The 14,129-nt window shown below is 43.8% G+C and overlaps 1 protein-coding gene across 1 annotated transcript in view; it reads right to left on the reverse strand.

The window, feature by feature from the left end:
- Myo3b (myosin IIIB) overlaps positions 1–14,129 on the reverse strand; it is a 336,609-nt gene that overhangs the window by 192,948 nt on the left and 129,532 nt on the right. Inside the window, exons 9-10 of the mRNA XM_021150395.2 lie at positions 1,165–1,261; positions 46–162 (exon numbers count right to left, since the gene is read on the reverse strand). Coding sequence (XP_021006054.1) covers positions 46–162; positions 1,165–1,261 — 214 coding nt within the window. The remainder of the gene's footprint in view (positions 1–45; positions 163–1,164; positions 1,262–14,129) is intronic.

Genomic DNA, 14,129 nt, shown 5'->3' on the forward strand with positions numbered 1-14,129 from the left:
AATCACTCATGAAGGAACAAAATGCTTTTAAACTGGTCGTCATACCTGTGGAGAGTATATACTTAGATTCTGGAAGGGGTTTAAGGCAATTAGAATATCTCCAACATAGGTGTAGATCAGTGCATCTGCATACCGCTTCTGCAGCCAGTAGATAATCGTGTCCTAAGAAGAGAAGAAACAGCGTCGAGAGTAACATGGCCAATCAAGGCAGAGATGCTGAAAGCGGCAATGAGCTTCTTATACTATTTGTCTAAAAGATTAAGGCAGCCCATTCAGATCTTAACAGGGTCTTAACGATTCTAAATCTCTCAAATGGTGGCAGGTGCCTGGAAAGGCTCAATGATAAGAATGTGCTGAAAGAAGAGTTGCTGACAGGCGTAGGGGGAGTCAGTGACGATTTGAGTTGTTCCTGGGTGCTGAGTTGGGGGGGCACTCTCTATTCAATTGGAAGGTTCTACTTATAATTAGATTTAACTGTGTGTGGACAGATTCCCCAGGTTCTTGAAATCAAACTTGTGTCCCCTGGAAGAGTAGCAATTGCTCAGGCTATTCACAGCTGAGCTGTCTTGCCAGCCCTAGGAATTTCATTTCTCAAAAGTAACACTTGTCCCTGGGTTGCAGGAATACAGACTTGAACACTGTGGTGATACAGTTAGTGACTGAGGTGTTGATGCTGGGGTTGCCCGGGATGAGAACCCACAGATGGAGGTTCAGCTCAAGCAAAGGCGAGTATTCTGAACGAGGACTTCTCCTAGTTCTCAGCTTTGACATCTGAACTATGTTTACTCCACTGCCTCTATAAATGAAATGTCTCTTTATGAAGAACAAACAACGGTTTTCAGGGTAAACTACAGTATTTTTTATTAGATAGGAAATGGGCTTCACTGGTCAGGCCTGTGAAATAAGGGGCTTTACTAAACTCTTCCGTCATTCCAAAACTATAAATGAGCACACAGAGCTCTGATCATAGTCATAGCTATCACGCCATAGCTAACCAAGCAATTAAAGTTTTGAATGACTTTAGAAAACTGTGATCAATCAGAGAAGGGCCAGGCCACCTGTGTGAAGCTCTCCATGAGAGCTGTCTACTAAGCATTTAGTACCTCATCCAGGATCTCTAGATGTGAAACTCTCCATGAGAGCTGTCTACCAAGCATCAAGTACCTCGTCCAGGACCTCGAGATTGACCAGGTCATCCTCAAGGCAGCACTTGCCGGCATCCTCCACTCGATGGGGTCTTCCAGTATGCATCCTTTCATGCCTGGAATCATGAAGACAGCATCAACACCATGCCAGTGACCACAGCAGCAGAAGGCAGGTGACTCAAGGGCAGCTCACTTGAGAACTCAGCACGTGACACACCCAGCAACCTCAGGGACAGTGAAAGCAAAGCTAGCCCAGGCATCTGGGCTCTGTGTGTGGAGGCTCCAGGGGAAGGGGAGTCCTAAGCTCTTCCCTCATAGTGAAGAACTTTACCAGCTGGACCCAGCAAGCATACATTTGCGTTCCCTAAATTCCAGCTACCACACTTCTAGGAGGTATCGTCTACACTTTTATTTTCTGCTTTGTGTGGCACAAGGTCACTGTCTACCTGACTGCAGTGTTTCACAAGAAGGAATGAAAATCCTAAGACTACACAGCTAGGATTCTCTGTGAGTAGAGACCCCCTTGGGGAGGGGTCACATATCAGATAGCCTGCATTACAGATGTTGACATTACTATACTCATAACAGCAGCAAAATCACAGTTATGCACTAGCAAAGGAAAAATTTTATGGTTGGGGTAAGTACAATGGAGAGAACTGCAGTAAAGGACTACACTATTAGGAAAGTTGAGAACTGTGATTTAGAGCATTCTACATCCTGTTGAAGCATAGACTTTCTACTGAGTCACAGTCACGGTGCCTCCCTTCTGGTAATGAATGTCCCCTGGCCCTGTCTGACACCACCCAGACTTTCTGATATATTTTTTTCAAACTATAGAAACTTTCAAAGAATTATATAAATACCAAAGAGTCGGTCATGGTTTGCATTTGCCTTGTTCATTTTTCAAAAATTCCTTTGAGACCTTTCTCCTAAAGAACTTCTCTCCTGAGGTGACTCCTCATGTCCTCACACTGGGGACATCCTCTCAGCCTGTCTCTAAATGTTGATCAAGTACATACATGCATCAATGGGCAACATATGGGTTATACATATTTAATTATAAAAAATAATATTCTGGGAGTTTTACTTAGCCAATGTGTCTTGCTTTAATTCAGTATCATCTATTTTGTTTCGTTAACATTTATTTATATGCGTGTGCACTCTTGTGCAGCCACACGTGTGTCCACACGCACCCGTGGAAGTCAGAAGACAATATCCAGGAGTCAGTTATCTTCTTCCACCTGGGTCTTAGGGATTGGATGTGTGTCACTGAACTTCTATGGCAAGTGCTTTTACCTGCTGCTCCATCTTTTCGGACTCATAACTTCTTATTGTGGGGCATTGCTTACCATGTATCCCCCAAACTTGAATTACAATTAATAACTCCCCCACACTTTGGTATTCCAAAGTACAGTTTGTTTTGTTATTTGGTTACTTTTTTGTTTGTTTGAATTTATTTACTTTACATCCTGACCAAAGTTTCCCTCCATCCTTCCTCCCAGTCCTTCTCCCTCCTTCCCCTCTCTGCCCCCATCCACTTCTCCTGTTTGCTTCAGAAAGGGGAGGCCTCCCCTGGATATCAACCAGCTCTGGCTTATCAAGTTGCAGTAAGACTAGGTACATCCTCTCTGACTAAGGCTAGATGAGGCAGCCCAGTAGGGGGAAAGGGTCCCCAAGGCAGGCAACAGTCAGAGACAGACCCTGCTCCCACTGTTACAAGTCCCACTTGAAGACCAACTACAGCAGTTGCGTATGTGTAGAGGGCCTGGGTCAGTCCCATGCAGGTTCCCTGGTTAGTGGTTCAGTCTCTGTGAGTCCTTATGGGCTCAGGTTGGTTGATTTTGTGGGTTTTCTTGTGGTGCCTTGACCCCTCTGGCTCCTATAATCCCTCCCTTTCTTCTGCAGGATTCCCCAAGTGCTGTGTAATGTTTGGCTGTGGGTCTCTGCATCTGTTTCCATCAGTAGCTAGGCAAAGCCTCTCTGATGACAGTTATGCTAGGCTCCTGTCTGTAAGTTTAGCAGAATCTCATGAATAGTCTAAGGGGTGGACTCCCTCTCATGGCATGGATCTCAAACTGGACGAGTCTTTGGTTGGCCACTCTTTCAATTCATGCTCCATCTTTACCCCTGCACATCTTGCAGGCATAACAAATTGTAGATCAAAGATTTTATGTCTGGGTTGGTATCCCAATCCCTCCATTGGTAGTCTTATCTGGCTACAAGAGATGACCAGTTCAGACTCCATATCCCCTATTGCTAAGAGTCTTAGCTAGGTTCACTCTCTTAGATTCCTGGGAGTTTCCACTGTCCTTGGCTTCTAGCTCATCCAAGAAATGTCCACTCACCCCCATTTCAGTTGTCTCTTGTAGTACTTTCTCCCTCTGTCCCACACCCCATTCTTCCTCTTTCCATCCTCCCAGCCAACCTCCACCCCATCTACTGCATTTCTCTTTCTCAGTGAGATTCATGCATCCCTCCCCTTGAGCCTTTCTTGCTACTTAGCTTCTTTGGGTCTGTGGATTGTAGCATGGCTATCCTTTACTTTATAGCTAATATCCACTTATAAGTGAGTACGTATCATATTTGTCTCTCTGGGTCTGGGTTACCTCACTCAGGATGATCCTTCTGAGCTCCATCAATTTGTCTGCAAATTTTATGATGTAGTTGTTTTCAATACCTGAGTAATACTCTGTGTGCAAATGTAGCACATATTTTTTATTCTTTCTTCAGTCAAGGGACATCTAGGTTGTTTCCAGTTTCTAGCTATTATGAATAAAGCTGTTATGAGTATGCTTGAGCAAACGGCCTTGTGCTATGGTGGAACGTCTTTTGGGTATATTCTCAAGAGTGGTATAGCTACATCTTGATTCCCAATGTTCTGAGAAACCACCAAATTGATTTCCAAAGTGGCTTTATGTGTAAGCTTTCACTCCCACCAGCAATGGAGTCAGGTTCCCCTTGCTCCACATTCTCAACAGAATAATATGTTGCTTGAGATTTTTATCTTAGCAATTCTGGTCAGTATAAGATGGAATCTCAGAGTCATTTTGCTTTATATTTCCCTGATAGCTAAGGATGTTGAACATTTCTTTAAATGATTCTCAGCCATTAGAGATTCCTCTGTTGAGAATTCTCTGTTTATATCTGTACTCTATTTTTTTTAATCAGGTTATTTGGTTTGTTTATCTCTAGTTTCTTGAGTTCTTTATATATTTTGGATATGAACCCTCTGTCAGCTGTGAAGTTGGTAAAAGTCTTTTCCCATTCTGTAGGCTGCCATTTTCTCCCTTTGATGATATCCTTTGCCTTGCAGAAGGTTTTCAGTTTCGTGAGATCATTTATTAGTTGTTGATCTTAGTGCCTGCATGATTGATGTTCAGTTCAGGAAGTCTTCAAGGCTATTCCCGACTTTCTCTCCTATCAGATTTAGTGATTCTGGTTTTATGTTGAGGCCTTTGATCCATTTGGACTTGAGTTTTGTGCAGGGTGATAGATAAGGATCTATTTGCATTCTTCTGCATGCAGACAACCAATTAGACCAGTACCATTTGCTGAAGATGCTTTCTCTTTTCTGTTGTATAATTTTGGCCTCTTTGTTAAAAATAAAGTGTCCATAAGTGTGTGGATTTACTACTAAGTCTTTTGTTCGATTCCGTTGATCAATCTGTCTGTTTTTATGTCATTACCGTGAGGTTTTTATTACTATTTCTCTGGAGTACAAGCAATACAGGTGGTGATTACCTCCGGAAGATCTTTTTTTATACAGGATTGTTTTAGCTAGCCTGAGTATTTTGTTTTTCCATATGAATCTGAGGATTGTTCTTTCTAGGGCTGTAAAGAATTGTGCTGGAATTTCAATGGGAATTACATTGAATCTGTAGATTGCTTTTGGTAAACTGGCCATTTTACTATGTTAATCCTACTGGTTCATGAGCATGGGAGATCTTTCCATCTTCTGATATCTTCTTCAATTACTGTCTTCAAAGACTTGAAGTTCTTGTCATACAGATATTTCGCTTGCTTGGTTAGAGTTACTCCAAGATATTTTATTATTTGTGGCTATTGGGAAGGGTGTTGTTTCCCTGATTTCTTTCTCAGTCTATTTATCATTTGTATGTATGAGGGCTACTAATTTGGGGGGTTAATTTTGTATGTAGCCACTTTGCTTCATAAGCTGTTTATAAGCTCTAGAAATTCCCTGCTAGAATTTTTTTAGGATTGCTTATGTATACTATCATATTATCTGCACATAGCAATACTTTGACTTCTTCCTTTCCAATTTGTATCCCCTTTTGTTGTTTTATTGCTCTGGCTGGAACTTCAAGTGCTATATTGGAGAGACAGGGAAAGAATGGACAGCCTTGTCTTGTCCCTGATTTTTTTCTTTAAGTTTCTCTCCATTTAATTTGATGTTGGCTATCAGCTTGCTGTATATTGCCTCCATTATGTTTAAGTATGTGCCTTATACCTCTGATCTCTCTAGGACTTTAATCATAAAGGGCTGTTGGATTTTGTCAAAGGCTTATTCAGCATCTAATGACATGATTGTGAGGTGTTTTTTTTTCCAGTTTGTTTACATAGTAGATTACATTGACAGATTTTTATATGTTGAACTATTCCTGCATTTCTGGAATGAATCATAGCCAGAATATGGGGTCCATGTTTTTATAAGGTTTCCTGTATCCCAGGCTGACCGCTCAGAACTCACTATATTAAGGGAAGATGATGTCACACTGTGGTCCTCCCGCTTCTATCTCCTGATTGCTGGGATTGCAAGCATTCCAGGAGGGATGTCCTTCACTCTAGAGGATGCTTTTGCAGACAGTTCGAGATAAGAGCACTCAGCTGCAACCTCGGAAACAGAGGTGCCAGCATGAAGTTGATTCTCCGTGTGCATGGGCACAGTTTGGCACTATCAGGATCCAAGTTGGCATTTCCCAAGTCCACAAGCAGATTGTCTGTCTCATACACCTAAACTATCTGTCTGTCTGTCTCATACACCTAAACTCCAAGAATCATGCCAACGAGCTTGAATCTCATCAAAATCTTCCCACAAGGATTTAAACACAATGAATTGGAAAAGATAGAGTAATTACTATTATTAGCACAGTGTGACTTCCTCTCCTGCTAATGGGCAATCCAATCCTTAGAGTTGGTACTTGCTGGAGACTGTGGTTGGGAATCTAGAAGCTGGTGTTGATATAAGATATTCTCACTCATATAAAGACCAGTTCACTAGTTCAGCCACACACACACACACACTTGCACACATGTGCACATACACATGCATACACATTCACACATATGCTCACTTACATATGAACACTCACCTATATGAACAAACCACACACACACACACCAGCAGCTGTATCTGCCCTCTACAATTACTGTTCCTATGCAAAGGATGCCTGCTTCATTTTCCTCCTGTGGGGTTTGGAGAGTTAAAAACCCCTAATCCTAACGCTTATCCCTTTTACAGAATCATTAGACATTAGATAAACTTATAAAAGTGTTATCTTTCTCTACTTTTAGTTAAAATCAACAAAATTAAACTTGGTTCAATTTTATTTTTCTGTTTTCTGAGTCAAGTAGCTTGTTCTCACAGGTAACTACAAACTCAGATTTTCTAAAACTCACACGCGCCACCTAGTGTCGTAATTTAAGAATAGCAACTGCTAACATTTTTTTGCCAGCCAATTCTTTGTCTAACTATAACAATTACAGATATTCAACTTTAAAATACTCGGATTTGGCTGGGCAGTTGTGGTCCACACCTTCAATCCTAGCACTTTCAAGGAAGAGGCAGGTGGATCTCCGTAAGTTTGAGGCCAGCCTGCTCTGCAGAGTGAGATTCAGGATAACCGGGGCTCTACAGAGAAACTTGAAAAACAGAACACCAAACAAACAGAAAGATACTTGGGTTGTGTAGGAGGCACAGCTTAGAGAACGCATTGGAGGAACCACACTTGTTAAAAACATGGGCCTATGTTCCCCAGAGAAAGACAATGCCTGGCCACTCAGAAGGCTGGAGCAGATGTTTTAACAACCTGTCATCGTTTTGCTGTTCTAAGGAGCCAGCCTTCCTGAATGCCCCAAATATCCTGAGCATTATCCAGGCTCTTATCCTGAGCTTAGTTTCTTGGTAACTAGAACCCATCCTTATGAAAGCGTGCCATGGACTTTGCATCCTCCATCAATAGAGCCTATCCTTATGCTTACTACAAATTCCCTCCCTTAGGCCTTTACCCTGAGCACTGTTGGTCAGTCAGTCAAACTGATCCTTGTTGTACAGGTCTCGGGTGCTTTGCTACCTTGCAGGGGAGTTTCCATGTAGCTACGCCTAGCATTTTGTTGTGATGAGGGCCACTTGGAAACCTCTTTCCAAAGTTTTACTGTGTTTAAAGGTGTCAGAGAAATAAACCACGAGAAATAAGCCAGACTCAGGAAATCTGCCCGAGTGTTTGCTAAGTGCTGCTAACTAGGGTTTCATTCTTCATCTAGTGTAGATCACCTCCTGCCAGCTGTGACGCTTGCAGGGTTGGTATTACAAAGCTTAGATAAATAGATGCATATAAGTGACTAGGTAACAGTAAAAGACATCTTATTAAATAAAGGTATATAGTACTATAGATTTGTTTTGGTCTTATCAAAGCATGCTGTCTACTACTTCTATTTTAACATACATTGTGTACATATAAACATCCAGAAATACTGTATGTTCCGAATGAACACATGAGTTCATGCACAGGGTGCTCTGAGGTGCTGTGTGCATAGAGTGATGGCTGTAACTAAAGTGTCCTCTAAGAGGAGTGCTCTGGGGTAAAGTACAGAATGTCTTCCCATCAAAGTCTATACTGCCTTTTCTGTATTCCCTGCTTGTGTTTATGAGGCAGATAGAGTTTGAAGTTTGAAGCTAAGAGGGAAAGAAAGTTGTGTGGCCTGAGTTTGGATTGGATGCCGTAGAAGATGCAGGGTCAGGTGACTTTAGGTTTCAGGAACCTGTGAAGAAGTTGATGGTAAGGTTGAAATGTGGGCCTGCGTGGAGCCAATGGCAGACATTTTCTAGACTGTTGTTAACCAGGTCATAGGTGGGAAGAGGACTTTGAGAACATCCAAGCGGTTCAGACTAGAGTTTACTCTCTATGCCCGTGAGACTAGAGTTTACTCTCTATGCCCGTGAGACTAGAGTTTACTCTCTATGCCCGTGTTACAGTGAAGCAATTTGGGGATGATGCTCTTTAATAGCCCCATCTCAGTGACAGGTTAGTCCTGTGTGTGATTTCCCTCCAAAGTCCATCCATAACCCATTAGCTTCCTGTCTTCAAGCAGAGACTCGGTATAGAGGGGTGCATACAGGTTCAGGAGCCCCACTCAGCGGGCTTGGATATGGTCCTATCCTCGTGTTAGTGATAGAAGGAAGCGCTATTAAATCGTGACCCAAGAATGTGACTCTCTTACCCGATAAGAATTCACAAGCCATTGACCACTGAGAGCTACTCTGTCTTTAGACAGTTGTCCTCTGAAGGACCCATCATGAAGATTAGTTCTGCCCCTGTTCCTCCATTCCCAGAATATAATCCTTCCTTCCCTCCCAAGGTGCTAAAGGAAGGGTGAAAGAAAATCAAACACGTCTATCAGATGCCATGCTTGAAGGAGGTGAGGATATTTGTTAGGGATGGAGAGAGCACAGATTCAGGAATAAGAAAGAAGGGAGGAGAGGAAGAGGACCCAGGATCAGATGCAGTGGTCCAAGGCCTCTATAGCTGTAGACAGAGCCCACTCCCTTATGACCCTAATCAGTGGCTCCAAACAGTAAGGAAAGCATTGCTCAAAAGTGAGGCTAGAGTTACATCACCCACCTGTGCTGTCAAACCCTCCATCCAGATCACTTCTGTTTCAGTGTATGTTCTGATTCTGATTCAGGGTCAAAGAAAACGGACCATTCCATCTGACCGTAACCATACAATAACAGAACCAGTAGGAGACAAACCCCTGCAGGTTACCCATGGGACTCTATTCTATTGCCTCTGTTGTGAGTCAACTATAGAGTGGATACCAGTTGAGTTCAGAGCCCATGGCTCCCTCAGCTATAACGTAAGGTTAAAGCTCTCAATCAAATACAAACTTAAAAAATAGAAAACCGAACAGAAATAGTGATAGTAATTGCCCAATTTTGACCAATGCAGGTTCGGCCTAAAAAAAACTGGCATTGTATTATCAATTGTATTAAGCAGTATTTGATACTTCTCCAGACAGCAACAAGAATCAGGGACAAAAGCAGGAAATTAAATATGGGCTTGTTCACACAGTGAGGCACAGTGTGCGAGTGTGGGGGCATCGGGGTATAGGGGGAATGGGGGAGGGTATGTGGGGTGTGAAGTGTGAGGGTGTGGGATGTGGGGTGTGGGGTATGGGTGTGTAGGTGTGGGGATGGCTGTGTAGGGTATGGGGCATGGGGTGTGGAGGTGTGGGTGTGGGGCATGGGGGGAGTGATACTAATTATATCAAGGTACAGATGTATTCCTTCTCGGTTGGGGAGATAGGAAGACGTTTAACTTCCAATGTGGGCAACATCCTTAGCACTTTAGTGATCATTCGGAAAGTCTTCATTTACTGGAGTGCCAGGAGCCCGTGAGCATGTAGGACACTGAGTGTGTACGTGCCCACTTGTGTTTGCAAGTAGAAGAGCTAGGGGAGAGCTAGGCTGCCTGGGGGAATCCTGGCAGGTGAGCAGTGAGAAATCTGTTTTTAAAGGTCACCACTGCAGGTTGAAAAGGAGTCAGAGCGACTGAAGTCGCTGTTTTAATTAGCCTTGGGCAAAGCACAAGGGCAGACTCTGAAAGCCATTAAGCATAACATAACAGGGAGAAGAAAATAGCTGTTACTAACTTCTCCTAGCAAATAATACTTAGAGTAGACCTTTGGCTTTTGATGATCTAACATTTGTCATCTCAGCAGGCCCTAGCCACCTGCAGGGGCAGAACACACTAGAACTTGTCACTTTCCTGAGGCTCGCAGCTGAGTTCACGGTCATAGGGCAGCCACCCAGGGCCTTCCCTGCCTCCATCACATTCCAGACCGTGATCCTCTCTCCTAATGACTCTTTTGGGGGGATAAAACGCACGGTTTCAAGTCTACCACACTAATCTTTAACGGGTAGGCCACATACCGGGTGATAGCAATAAATTCATGGATTTGCAAGATGGGTTTGGGAAAGAAAACATTTTGAAGGTCAGGGAAATAGGAGCTGGTGTGGTCAAGAAGTTAAATTGTTTGGAAGTTTCTCTGACAAGAGACACTGTAGCCTTAAACTGTTATCTACAAATGCTGAGAAATTCTTACCTCCTTTAAGGGAGTATACATCTTAGATTCTTAACTGTCATGACTAAATCAGACATATGCCATGGCAAAACTTAATAATTGGGAAATTATTGAGGTAATATATATATATATATTACACACACACACTCATCAACATCACGGAATGATACTGACTGAATCTCAACAGTAGTGTTCCTTCTGCCTATGGATCTCCAAAGAACTGCGCAGGTAGAATCCTAAGGGTAAGTGGGTATAGATCCGGGTATATAAGTGAAAAAAGGTTGCCTCAGGCTCTGGTTTTCCATATAGCTGTCACATTCAGAAGAGTTATACCCACGAGAGCTAAGACGGACCTCACATCTCAAGCCCCCCTCCAGACATGGTGGGCTTTCTGCTGCACTGTAACCAACGGTAACCACGCCCCCCTGATACTTAGCCTTGTTCCTAGGCATTTGAATGCTGGTCCTATCTGCTTGCTATAAAGAAGATTTCCTATGGAATCTTGATGTAGCACTACATCAAGATTTGGATCCCTGTTAAGGATTTGGGGGATTGTTGCTATTCAAGAGGGATACTGTCAGCCTGGTCTACAGAGTGAGTGAGTTACAGCACAGCCAGGGCTATACAGAGAAACCCTGTCTGGGGGGGAGGGGGTTGGGGAGGAATACTGCGACAGACTGTCCTTTGGAATAAGAGATTTACTAAAGTTGGTAACACCACATGCATGATGGGGGCTCTGAGAAGAATTCAGGCCCACAATGCAAAGTTCTCTTCTTATAGGTTTCAGAGAAGGCCCCGTATCATGTAACCGATGAGTAGCCCAAAGTACCCGCTCATAGTCGGGTGAATATCTGAGAAGTAGGGGAAGGGGCACACGTTTGGTCCTTTAGTTAATGAGTGTTCACCATATGGAATGTGTTATCTTTAATCCCTGACTGCTTAGTGTCTCTGGGCTTGGGAAGAGAGGATTATAGGTTCCAGGCAGCATCTCAGTAGGGTGCCTGTCATATCCCCATAGCAGTAAGAATTACAGACTCAACTAAGAGAGAGGGAGGCTGCTGCCAGCGAACATGGCTGTGTCAGCCAGAGGCTAAACTTAACAGCACTTGATCCCAGTGGCAGGGAGGGTGGTTCCTTCTGCTCTGTTCTGCCTTTCCCACCTCTGCTCTTCCTCATCATTCTCCTCTATGCTCATTCACACACCCCTACCACCTTCTCTGCATCCTCCTCCCCCTCCCCCTCCTCCTCCTCTTCAGCACCTGGATCCTTTTCCTTTCCGTTCTTACTGTTACCTCTTCTTACTCTTTCTTACTTGAGGGATCCACAACTTGTCAGTACGTTAAAAGAAAATGTGAATTTCTATCTCACTGAAGTTTTCCATGTGCACAGCTCTGTCTTGTTTCTAAGGTCCTCTCCGACGCTCCCAGGACCTCAGTTGCCCCTCCACCCCCATCCCCGCCCCCTTTGTTCTCCATACTCCACTGAACCTGTGTTTCTTCTTCATGCCAACAACCAGCCCCTCACTAGACTCAGCCTCCGAGTTACTAGGCCACTGTCAGACCTCCAAATCTGCTTTCTCTGTCCTACACTTTGTGGTCAAGAGTAACTAGAGTTTTCAGGTGGCCAAGGGAATGGTGGAGACAGCCCTCTTGCTGGGAGCCTTTGGTGCTGTGCTGTCCTGGAGGTTCTCTGCGTCTCTGCTAACCACTTCACGGCATTGGAGTATCAATGAGTCACCCTGTCCCTGGGTCTTCTGTACTTCTGAAAAGTCATAGCTGTATTTGAATGACTTTGTCACATTCCTCACAGTGACACTTCCAAAGGCTTAGCATCTCCCTGGACCGAACACCACTACCCACCCTGATACCTTAGTAGTTTTTGGAAAGCTAAAGGCCATTCAGCATGAGTTTTCTCACATTACCTCCTTTTCCTTCAGATTTTTGGAATATTCTAATCTCACCTGTATGTGTCTTTCTAGCATTGAGGTTTGTTCTAAGACCAACCAATCATCTTTTAGATCCTTGATACATTTCTCTTCTATAACTCCACTATAACTCTCACTTCTATCTTTAATGTCTCGTCTACATATAATCCTTACCCTTCATCTTTTTAAGCCTTTCCTATCTTTGTAAAAATGTATTTATTATTTATCTATTCACTTTATATCCCAATTGTAGGCCCCTGTCCCCCTCTCCTCCCAGTCCCACCTTTACAAATCCCTCCCTCTATAACTCTCTCCCCTTCTCCTCAGAGAAGGAAAGCTCACCTAGGTACTGTTCCACCCTGGGACATCCAGTCTCAGTAGGACTAAGCGCATCCTCTCCTACTGAAACCCAACCAGGCAGTCCATCTAGGGGAAAGGGATCCAGTGGCAAGCAACAGAGTCAGAGACAGCCTCTACTCCGATTGTTAGGGGACTCACATGAAGACCAAGCTGTACATCTGCTATAAATGTATAGGGAGCCTAGATCCAACTCCTGCATGCTCTTTGGTTGCTCTTTGGTTGGTGGTTTGGTTTCTGTAAGCTCTCTTGGGCCAGGGTAATAGGGTGTCCTTGACCCCTCTAGTTTGTCCAAGTCTATCCCCTACTCTTGCACAAGACTCCCTGAGCTCTGCCTGATGTTTGGCTGTGAGTTTCTGCATCTGTTTCCATCTGTTGCTAGATGAAGCCTCTCAGGACTCTAACAGTGGTGGTTTTATGGCAGGCAGGGAAATGTGAAGCCACAGGCTAGGCAGGTTTAAATCCTAGCTCAGCCACTTCCTGGAGATCCCCAGGCATCCCAAAGCCAGGTGCCCTTTCCCGGGGCAGGGCCAGACCAACCATAGCCTCTCCTTCTCTTGTCTCAGTGCTTCTCAACCTCTAATGCTGTGACCCTTTAATACAGCTCCTCATGTTGTTGTGACCCCCAACCATAACATTATTTTCATCGCTACTTCATCACTTTGCTGTTGTGATGAATCATAATGGAAATATTTTTGGAAATAGCGAGTTGGTGAAGGGGTCGAGACCCACAGGTTGAGAACCGCTGTTTTATCTGATTCTTGTTTGTATGGCACAAAGACTATTAGCATCTTGTCAAGAACCAGATCTGGTTTGCCTTTGCGGTTGCTCTGCTCAGTTGAGGGCTTGACACCTTCACACGTAAGTAAATGTTTCTACAGAGAATAAATGAATAAATTTGACTTTGAGGAAAAGATAGAAATCAATACTTTTAACATTTGGTGCCTCCGTACTGTTTATTTCATGATCTTCTCTGATAATTAAGGAGATGGATTTTCACAGATAAAGGGCAAAAAAAGGGGGGGGGGAGTTGTGCTGTCTAGCTTTATGTCAACTGGGTACAAACTAGAGTCATCTGAGAGGAGGGAACCTCAATTGAGAAAATGCCTCCATAGAATTGGACAGTAGGCAACCCTGGAGGGCATTTTCTTAGTTAGTGATTGAGATGGGAGGGCCCAGACTATTAGGAGTGGTGCCACCCCTGAACTGACGGTTTGAGGTGCTATGAGGAAGGAGACTGAGCAAGCCATGAAGAGTAAGCCAGTACGCAGCACCCCTCCATGGCCTCTCATCAGCTCCTGCCTCCAGGTTCCCGCCTTCTTTGCATTCCTGCCATTATTGTCTTTGGTAATGAACAGTGCTAACGAGGTGCTAGTGAGAGA

This window comes from Mus caroli, unplaced genomic scaffold (genome assembly GCF_978045245.1).
Source record: "Mus caroli unplaced genomic scaffold, Mus_caroli_1 scaffold_2, whole genome shotgun sequence".
Lineage (NCBI taxonomy): Eukaryota > Metazoa > Chordata > Mammalia > Rodentia > Muridae > Mus > Mus caroli.